Below are 9,749 nucleotides of genomic sequence, written 5' to 3'. Positions count from 1 at the left end.
GTACGTCAGACCGGCCTGACCTTGATTAGCAAAGGCTCTTGCTTCTGTTGACATAACAGCTGCTATTTCATGATACAATGTCCTTTAGATAAAGAGAGAGGTAATTAGAGGGAGAGAGGGAGGGGAGAGGATACTTGTTAAAGGAAGATGCGGTTGTTATGACTTGAGGGAAGGAGGTAGCATTATGAAACTAGAGAGGGAGAGAGAGAGAGAGAGAGAGAGAGAGAGAGAGAGAGAGATTGAAAGTAAAGTGCCCGCTTATGTACACATGTACATACCATTCCATTGAAATGAACACCGGGTGAATCAGCAACACCATGAAGTCCTTCAGACCACCTAATAATAATACATTATGAATGAACATATCATGAATAATCACAGTATTGATAACCCATGTAATCCCAATTCACATCACAAATGGTAATAAAAACTAAACCAACGTAATGATAACCCCGCCAACTCTGAGAGATACAAATAAAGCAAGAACGACAATAATAATAATAACAATAATAATAATAAGTAAAATGGAAGTTACCATTGATAGGCTGGGATATCAAGTCTATCTATAGAGCCAGCTGTATTTCCTAGTTGTGTTATTTTCTCTGCTAATGTCATACGAGACAGCAAATCTACATATATATTTACAGGATTTAAAAAGGTTTTAGATAAGAATAATCATTTACCTTTGACACGATCGCTTATCGGTAGAGAATAGTTACTACAGAAAGATGGGTACAAAGTCAGTCGGTGGCTAATAATACTTACCAGTACGAGAAAGACTGAAACTTAGTCTTCTCACAATATTCAGCTAGGCAAATCCCCAGCAAAGTGGTGGCAAGAAAGACCAAGATAGTTAAACTTCTCGCCATATCTTCTGAAATGATGATACGATCAATGAACTTTCAACTTGGGGGAGTGTAGAAGGAGTGATCAAGGCTGATCATATTAACATTAATATGCGTGGGAAGTAGCTAGATGAAGCTATAGTAACTGACCTTGAACCGTCTTGGAAATGTCTCATGAAAAGAAATCCGTTCTTGCTAATGAAAGCTATCCACATGAAGTAAACAATGACCCAGTAAGTGAACTGGTTTGTAAGACTAATTTCAAAATTGCCCAGTTTGTCAAAATTGCCCAAAATGCAGCTCATGTCCAAATTTTTTGATGCAAAGATAATATTATGAGAACTTTTTCTTATTTTACCCAATCACAGGTCACATCTGACTATTCTTTACTACCTACCAGTAATGAGACTGAAATTGAATTGTCTTCTCCACCAGCTTATGATGCTCATGATGATTTCAACATCTATCATTCAACCAGTTTATCCTGATGCTCCAGATACTCAGAGTCTACTGCCAGTGGTTCAAGACCAGCCAGTCTTGATCAGCACAGATTATAATGAACAAGAGGTATCTAAATTATAAGTGGTACTGGAAACAAAACAGATAAATAGAGGATTCATTCCAAACACACAAAAGCTCCAGTGTATGGCTGTGTTTGTAACATGTGTTAGTCTCGTCCTGACCTGTGGTATAACTATTCCAATTGCTGCTTTAATTTTTTCTGTTTGTATAAGGTGAGAACATTCTTTGCAATACTAATAGAAATTAGAATCCCTATTACTGTATGTAATGTTATGTTATGTTGTCTGTTATAGGGAACTAATGCTAAAACTGTAGGCTGGAGGAAGCTTTTTATAAGACTAGGATTCCTTTGCAGTTGTTTGCATTTAATACTCCTTGTGCTTATAATTATGTTCTCTTATTTAATAATAACAAATTTAAAATAATTTGAAGCATGAAACTTTAATGTAACTAGGATTCCTTTGTAGTTTATTTATTACATAGTTATATAATTGTCTCCATTCATATGATTAAAAGAATTATTAAAGCCCTTATTTTAGTACTAAAATAAAATTTAAAATAAAAGTCACCTATGCATGCAGTGCAGCAAGTTCAATATAAAACCTAATCTAAACACACCCTAGATAGACTATATATAGCTGAAGCAAATGCAGCAAAAGATAGCATATATAGCAAGCAGTCTTTATACTTTATTCTCTTATAAATACTGTATGCTTCAGATCACTGGTGTCACCAATGGTAATCTTATAAGTACCAGGTCTTATCTTCCTTTCACCCTATTACAACACAATGAAAAACATCATTAATATAATACTGCATCATGCATATCCAAACTCTTACATGTTTGTCAACAGTTGTGAAAACCTTAGGTTCAGCTACAAATGAAAGTGTCATTGACTGCTCCGGTTTTAAGTAAATCTTTTGAAAACCAAACAATTCTTTCATAGGAGCACCAGGGACCTGCAATGATAATAGGTAGCATTATCAATGAGTTACTTAGCATGTTGCTGCTTACAGTTGATGTTATGTATGCCAATACAGAAACACTTCCAGACCTTTTACCAGCATTAGTGACAACAACTTCATAGTTGACATCAACATCATGAGTTGTCTTTAAATGTGTCACATTAGGTGGATTTTTCCTTTAAGACAAAATAAATAAATAAGTAAGTAATAATTTATACCATTTCATTTCAAAAGTTGTATAGCTAAGTCCGAATCCAAATGGAAAGACAGGAGTTCCAGTGTAGAACTTGTATGATCGTCCTGGTGGTACCCTCATACTCATGTTAGTGTATGGTATCTCATTAATGTAACTAGCAGGATACTGAGAAACATTACTATTGATACCATTTACTGTCACTGTTCCTTACAAAGGTCACTGGTAGTCGTCCTGATGGATTCACTTTACCATAAATTACTTCAGCAATAGCTTGACCTCCAGATTGACCAGGATACCCAGCCCACAATATAGCATCTGCAATGTCCTATTATCATATAACAATAGAACATTATATATTAATCACTTTTGAGTTACCTTTACTCCTGAAAGATCTACAGGTCCTCCTGACATAACAACTACAATAAAAGGAATGCCAGGAACAGCTTTCTTCTTTATATCTTCCAGTAGCTGCACTTGTTGGCCAGGCAGAGTAAGGCTTGTCCTGTCATGCCCTTCACTGCATATAATAATAATCATAAATATGTTATGATAATTTATATTGATAGCATTCACCTCTCCTGTGACTCATCAAGCCCAATGACAGCTATAATAGCTTCAATACTGTGCTCTTCAACTAATTTTGTGACTTCGCTGAAGCCAGCTATGGTAGGACAAGCAACTTGAGTACATCCTGCAGCAAAAGTGACACTAAGTCCAAGATCTTGCAGCCCTTGCATTGGACTAATCAAATAAGGAGCTGTCCCCTATATTATTATAATAAGTCTTTTAATGATCATGTTTCTTTACCTTATAGTTTCCTTGCATTGCTCCTTGGGCCTGTCCATGTGGGCCAACAAGTGCGATTTTACGATGTGTAGTCAAACTCAATGGAAGTATATCTAAGAAGAGAAGATAAATGAAGTAATAATGAGATAAAGATCTAACCTTTATTATTTTGAAGGAGAACAATGCTTTCTCTTGAAGCATCTAGAGCCAAAGCCTATTATAGTATAATTTGATTTATAGCAAAGCAATTCAGTATACTATAGCTGCTGACCTCATGCTGTTTTGTGTCTACTTTATCATTTGTGTAATCTCTGAATGGCTGCATGCTTGGAGGATCAAACATACCTAATCGCATTCTAAAAGAAAACAGTATAGCATCAATTAATACATAGATAAAATACACACTATATTCTTCACCTGTATGTGAAGAGTCTAGTCATAGCACGATCAATGTCATCATCTGTAATAGCTCCATTATCATAAGCAGCCTAAATGAGCATTATCTTAACACATTCCATTACACAATAGCTGCAATACTTGTGCATGATCAGAATAGAAATGACCACAGTTGAGGTCACAGCCTCCTCTAAGACCAGCTGCTACAGTATCATCGGTATTTGACGTATACCTGCACTCATTACATAGCACATACATTTCTACTCATTAATTTACTTGTGTGAATTTATAATGTCACTGATAGCTCCACAGTCACTTACCTTTATTAAATATTTAAATTATTTTTATCATGTTTTTCATACTAATTAATTTTACTTACAACATATCCTTCAAAGCCCCATTTGCCTCTAGCAACTTCGTTATTAATGAAATCATTGGCACAACTTGGTACACCATTAACTGCATTATAACTGCACATGATACTTCCAACTTTGCCTTCCTCCACACAAGATCTGAATGCTGGGAAGTATGTCTGTCAAAAAAATTATTGTAAATTTAATAAATAAACGTAAAACTTGCCTCTTCAAAGTCTTGATCAGATACAATAGCATTGAAAGTATGTCGAGAGAGATTGAGATAATTTTCAAGATCTATATAAAACATCAAATCATTGAACATGTCTATGATGCATGTATGCTACCATAAGCTGCATAATGCTTGCAAGTTGCAATTGTTTTCAAATATCTATAAAGTATTGAAAGACATGCATAAAATACACACTGACCTTGTATCATCAGCCCCTTCTTGCATTCCTTTCACAAAGTTAGCAGCATATTGTGAAGAGAGGTAAGGATCTATTGAAGAATAAAGCTATTAACACTGCAATAGCTTATAGTGTGTACCTTCTCCTGGTGTTTCTTGACCTCTGCCCCATCGTGGATCCCTTTCAGTATATTATAAAATTGTATTCATTTAGCTTGTTTTAATTTACCTGAATATATTAATGTTTGGTGCAAAGTAAGTCAGTCCAGCTTGTCCACCATTTGCAAAAGCTCTTGCTTCGGTTGATATTACTTGAGCCATTGCCAACACTAGAGACCTAATAATCACAGTTATGTAAATAGAACTTGGCATGGCTGTTTTTGATTTGTGCCAGCTTTACATGTTAAAAGTAGCTCCAAGGCCAATAACTTGAGGAAATGATGTTGCATTGGGAAACTACACATTAAAAAATAAACAGAACTTATTAATATATACTAGTTGCATTTAGAAACTAACATTGCCTCCAAAATGAACTCCAGGTGAGCCAGCTACGCCATGGAGCCCCTCAGACCACCTAAAGTGTAATGTACATAAACTTTATTCATAGAGTGATCTCTGCAGTACCATTGATATGCAGGAATGTCAAGGCTTGGTATAGCTGGGGCAGAAGTTATCAATTGTGGTATTTTGTCAAGAATTGTCATACGACTAAGAAGATCTGGATATCAAAGCAGATTGAAAGAGCATGTACACATAGTAATGAACATCTTACCATTTACTCTCTCAGGTATGCTCTGAGTGTAATCACTGTACAAAAGTAAAGAGATAGGTCAATTAGAATTATGTAGCACATGTACTAAATGAGCTATAATAAATACTATGCTTGGTTCTTCATGATCATAAGTTGCATATGAATCTCTTACCAGTACTTGTAGGTGTTAAAGGGTGCCTTTTCACAGTAGTCAGCAACAGATGAGGCGAAAAGGAAGACTAAAAGGACAGTAAACTTCATCTCCATTTTCAATCAAAAAAGGTCAATTTTAGCTGCAGCCTTGCAATAGGGTTGGGCTGACAAAAGCTAATGAGCTAGGCTAGCCCATGCCACCAGCATGAATACAATTATCAAATCAAGTATGAATTAAGTTAAGCTGATCATGTAGTGCATTCTAAAGTGCATTATTTGCATTCTACTCTAACATAGCAGACTATAAATTACCCCTAATAAATAATAGCTGCTTGCAGCAAGATTGTTTATAAAGCAGATTCTCAAGCACTTATAAATACATTGTGCTTAATGTGATGATCATCATCTCCAATGATAATCTTGTATGCACCAGGTCTTATCTTTCTAATTCCCTATATATAATAGCAAATAATGGCACATCAAACAATTCAGTATGTGTACAAAAGCTCACATATATGTCCACAGTTGTGAACACTTTAGGCTCTGCAACAAATGAGACATCAACTGACTCGGTCGGCTCTAAATAAATCTTTTTGAAAGCAAAGAGTTCTTTCATAGGGGCACCAGGCACCTGTAGAAAATGCATACATTATACAAGGATATAGTTCATTTAGACTAACGCTAGATGTGATGAATGCTAATACTGATACACTGCCAGGCCTGCTACCACTATTTGTCACTGTAGCTTCATAATTGACGACTTCATCATGAGTTGTTTTTAAGTAATAATCTTTAGCAGTACTAGTATCCTTCCTATGTGCAACTTAAATGTCATAATATTATGCTTTAATATGTTTACCATTTTATTTCAAAAGTTGTGTAGCTAAGTCCAAATCCAAATGGAAAGACAGGAGTTCCAGTGTAGAACTTGTATGATCGTCCTGGTGGTACCCTCATACTCATGTTAGTGTATGGTATCTCATTAATGTAACTAGCAGGATACTGAGAAACATTACTATTGATACTATTTACTGTCAATGTTCCTTACAAAGGTCACTGGTAGTCGTCCTGATGGATTCACTTTACCATAAATTACTTCAGCAATAGCTTGACCTCCAGACTGACCAGGATACCCAGCCCACAATATAGCATCTGCAATGTCCTATTATCATATAACAATAGAACATTATATATTAATCACTTATTGAGTTACCTTTACTCCTGTAAGATCCACAGATCCTCCTGACATAACAACCACAATAAGAGGTGTACCTTTAGCTGCGTTCTTTTTCAGTTCTAATAACAAATCTTCTTGATGACCTGGTAATGCAATGCTTGTCCTATCATGTGACTCGCTATATTAGAGTATTTTACACATTAATATTTTATATCAATACTATATTAAACCAACCCTTCTTGTGTATTGTTTAGTCCAATGACAGCAATGACTGCATCAACTCCTTGCACTGCTTTTACAGCATCAGGGAAACCTTCAGTATCATTGCATGCAACAGGACAGCCAATCTGATAAGTTGCATTTATACCAAGATTGCTGAATCCTTGCAATGGGCTAATCAAATATGGAGCTATTCCCTGCATATGGGCATGAGTTAATTGTAATTTTAATCAAAGCATTGCATTACATGATAGTTTCCTTGCATTATATGTGTTGCATCAGCATTGGGTCCAATAGCAGCAATGTTGCTGTGCTTAACAATGTCCAAAGGCAATACACTACCTGTTAGAATATGCAATGAAGCTATTTATTAATTTTTACCTTTATTTTGAAGTAGGACAATCCCCTCCCTTGCTGCATTTAATGCCAAATCCTTTTATAGAGACACAAAGATAAAACTCTTAGTTTGCATGTAATGTTTCTTACCTGAGCTTCAGGAGTATTGACATCTTTAACACTGTACTGTCTAAATGGCTGTATTTCAGGAGGATCAAACATACCTAGTCTCATCCTATGAAACAAATGATGCATAAAACAAGAAACAATACTGTATGAAGCATTATATATTGCTATTACCTAGATGTGAATAGTCTAGTTAGTGATTTATCAATATCCTCTTCAGTGATTGTGCTATTATCAAATGCATCCTAACATTCTTGTATAATGCAATGGTCTCATGTGCCTATGTGACTTACTTCCATGTACTTTTCATAAAAGTGGCCACAGTTAAGATCACAGCCTCCTTTAAGAGCATCAGCAACTGTTATGTTGGTATCTGATGTATAGCTGTACAAATCAGCAAAGAATTAAAATAAATTAAGTAGTACATATCTACTTGTGTTTATACTGTATATCAAGTATAGCACCACAGTCACTAACCTGTGAAACAACATGCATAACATACAAACTATGGATATGCAATACTTACAATGTAGCCTTCAAATCCCCACGTATCACGAGCAATTTTATTATTGATGAAGTCATTGGCACAATTAGGTACTCCATTGATTGCATTGTAGCTGCACATGATGCTACCAACTTGACCTTCCTGAACACAGGCTTTGAATGCAGGTAAGTATGTCTAAATAATTGGGAGAATTAAATATCAAATGTTATATTTAATGTTGTATATAGTACTTCTTCCAGGTCTTGATCAGATACGATTGCATTGAAGTTTACTCGTCTTACATCTAAGTATCTCTCCAAATCTATAAATAATTTTTAACAATTTAATAGGTTTCTGTCATACTGTATGCTGCATAGTGCTTGCAAGTAGCAATTGCCTTCAAATATCTATTCACAAATGAAGCACAAATTGCAAACTAAGAAGATCTACCTCCTGTCCTCACTCCCTTCCTGTATCCCTTTAACAAAGTTAGCAGCATATTGTGAAGTGAGGTAAGGATCTATTGAAGAATAAAGCAACTGAAACTACAATAGCTTATAGTGTGTACCTTCTCCTGGTGTCTCTTGACCTCTGCCCCATCGGGGATCTCTTTTAGTTTATTATAAATTTGTATTTTTCTTCAAATTTTCTATACCTGTATATATTAATGTTTGGTGCAAAGAAGGTCAGTCCAGATTGGCCATTGTTAGCAAAAGCTCTTGCTTCGGTTGATATTACTTGACCCATTGCCAATACTAGAGACCTAATAATAATAATAATAATAATAATAATAATACAAAGTTAATCATAGCAGCTGTAGCTATACTCACATGTTAAAGGTAGCTCCAAGTCCAATAACTTGAGGAAATGAAGTTGCAGAGGTAAGCTATGATGAAAAATGGAATGCTCTAATTTATTCATGACAACTAACGTCGTTTTCAAAGAAAACTCCAGGAGACTGTGCTAGGCCATGAAGACATTCGGACCACCTTAAGAGTGTAAAAGTAGTAATTAAACTATATTTGTTGCATTGAGGTACCAATCATAAGCAGGGATATCAAGTCTTTCGATGGCAGATGCGTTTGTGGCAGTTTGTGACATCTTTTCAAGGACTGTAAGACGACTGAGCAAATCTAAGAAATATTGAGAAATCAGAAAAACAAAATGAAGTATATATATTTTTATGCTGTGTAGAAAGTTTGGGCCAATACTGACTTCAATTTTTCAAGTTATGGCCATTTTAAAAAAATGGGCCAATTAAAAAAATTCCCTGTACTATAGCCCATGGTTTTTTCCAAAAAATGGCTCCAAAATGACCCACCATTTTTATTACATTTTCTGATACAAATTGATGTACTTATGCTATGTAGAAAGTTTGAGCCGATTCCGACTTCAATTTTTCAAGTTATGGCCATTTAAAGAAATGGGCTAATTTTTGAAAATTTCCCTGTACTATAGCCCATGCTTTTCTTCAAAAAATGGCTAGGAAATGACCCCCAATTTTTATTACATTTTCTGATACATAAAAATGTCCTTATGCTATGTAGAAGTATGAGCCAATTCCGACTTCAATTTTTCAAGTTACGGCCATTTTAAGAATTAAAAATGCCATATTTTTGCATGCTATGCATTGATGTTCTAATTAATTAATGCTATCCTTTATTTATTAAAAATCAAAAATTTGAGAATAAATCATTACCTTTTACTCTCTCAGTTATGCTTGCACTATAATTGCTGTAAAATAAAAAGGAGATTGTCAGTTTGCAAAATTTTGTATAATTAACAAAAAGTTTAAGATTTCAATGTTTTCTTAGTAGATCTAGTCTTACCAGTACAAATAGGCGTTGAAAGGAGGTTTTTCACAATAATCAGCCCGAGATGCAACCAAGAAGAGAAGAAACACTGCAATAGCAGAACGTCCTAGTAGCTCCATGACTTTTAAAAGGTCAACTAACTTCATTGTTGCATGAATTTCACATTTACCAGTAGATCCATACAGTGACATCATACACCATCAGCTCAGTGGGCGG

General features: G+C 35.1%; 2 protein-coding genes and 1 long non-coding RNA gene across 4 annotated transcripts in view; 1 reads left to right on the top strand and 2 right to left on the bottom strand.

Annotated features, from left to right (window-relative positions):
* LOC100632442 (probable beta-D-xylosidase 2) overlaps nt 1-9,739 on the bottom strand; it is a 15,794-nt gene extending 6,055 nt beyond the window's left edge. Inside the window, exons 1-24 of one of the 2 annotated variants that reach the window (XM_003383588.2) lie at nt 9,549-9,739; nt 9,419-9,453; nt 8,759-8,852; nt 8,651-8,708; nt 8,550-8,605; nt 8,375-8,482; nt 8,288-8,328; nt 8,170-8,239; nt 8,083-8,126; nt 7,971-8,041; nt 7,762-7,914; nt 7,669-7,712; nt 7,529-7,619; nt 7,410-7,480; nt 7,260-7,344; nt 7,155-7,206; nt 7,021-7,115; nt 6,789-6,970; nt 6,591-6,732; nt 6,426-6,539; nt 6,237-6,379; nt 6,058-6,190; nt 5,889-6,008; nt 5,606-5,829 (exon numbers count right to left, since the gene is read on the bottom strand). In XM_003383588.2, the coding sequence (XP_003383636.2) occupies nt 5,740-5,829; nt 5,889-6,008; nt 6,058-6,190; nt 6,237-6,379; nt 6,426-6,539; nt 6,591-6,732; nt 6,789-6,970; nt 7,021-7,115; nt 7,155-7,206; nt 7,260-7,344; nt 7,410-7,480; nt 7,529-7,619; nt 7,669-7,712; nt 7,762-7,914; nt 7,971-8,041; nt 8,083-8,126; nt 8,170-8,239; nt 8,288-8,328; nt 8,375-8,482; nt 8,550-8,605; nt 8,651-8,708; nt 8,759-8,852; nt 9,419-9,453; nt 9,549-9,727 (2,271 nt within the window). In that variant the 5' untranslated portion in view covers nt 9,728-9,739 and the 3' untranslated portion in view covers nt 5,606-5,739. Of the gene's footprint in view, nt 1-5,605; nt 5,830-5,888; nt 6,009-6,057; nt 6,191-6,236; nt 6,380-6,425; nt 6,540-6,590; nt 6,733-6,788; nt 6,971-7,020; nt 7,116-7,154; nt 7,207-7,259; nt 7,345-7,409; nt 7,481-7,528; nt 7,620-7,668; nt 7,713-7,761; nt 7,915-7,970; nt 8,042-8,082; nt 8,127-8,169; nt 8,240-8,287; nt 8,329-8,374; nt 8,483-8,549; nt 8,606-8,650; nt 8,709-8,758; nt 8,853-9,418; nt 9,454-9,548 lie in introns of those variants that run through there. The other variant, XM_020007794.1, reaches the window with a different exon arrangement.
* On the top strand, nt 766-2,059 carry LOC109592324 (uncharacterized). The gene is made up of 2 exons (XR_002190295.1): nt 766-1,579; nt 1,661-2,059. It is a non-coding gene; the product is annotated as an uncharacterized LOC109592324 (long non-coding RNA).
* On the bottom strand, nt 1,886-5,521 carry LOC100632569 (probable beta-D-xylosidase 5). Its single transcript, XM_003383589.2, has 24 exons — nt 5,397-5,521; nt 5,246-5,280; nt 5,098-5,191; nt 4,990-5,047; nt 4,874-4,929; nt 4,703-4,810; nt 4,614-4,654; nt 4,496-4,565; nt 4,412-4,455; nt 4,291-4,361; nt 4,091-4,243; nt 3,988-4,031; nt 3,853-3,943; nt 3,733-3,803; nt 3,587-3,671; nt 3,475-3,529; nt 3,337-3,428; nt 3,103-3,293; nt 2,905-3,046; nt 2,741-2,854; nt 2,552-2,694; nt 2,383-2,509; nt 2,208-2,327; nt 1,886-2,143 (listed from the first exon to the last, which is right to left on the bottom strand). Exons 1-24 carry the CDS (start codon nt 5,489-5,491, stop codon nt 2,057-2,059), a joined length of 2,187 nt encoding a protein of 728 aa, XP_003383637.1. The 5' UTR covers nt 5,492-5,521; the 3' UTR covers nt 1,886-2,056.
* Nucleotides 9,740-9,749: the final 10 nt, after the last annotated feature.

The sequence above is a fragment of the Amphimedon queenslandica genome, unplaced genomic scaffold (genome assembly GCF_000090795.2).
Source record: "Amphimedon queenslandica unplaced genomic scaffold, v1.1 AMPQUscaffold_13509, whole genome shotgun sequence".
In the NCBI taxonomy this organism is placed as follows: domain Eukaryota; kingdom Metazoa; phylum Porifera; class Demospongiae; order Haplosclerida; family Niphatidae; genus Amphimedon; species Amphimedon queenslandica.
The sequence above is the reverse complement of the archived record's forward strand: the minus strand, read 5'-3'. Positions and strand labels throughout refer to the sequence as shown.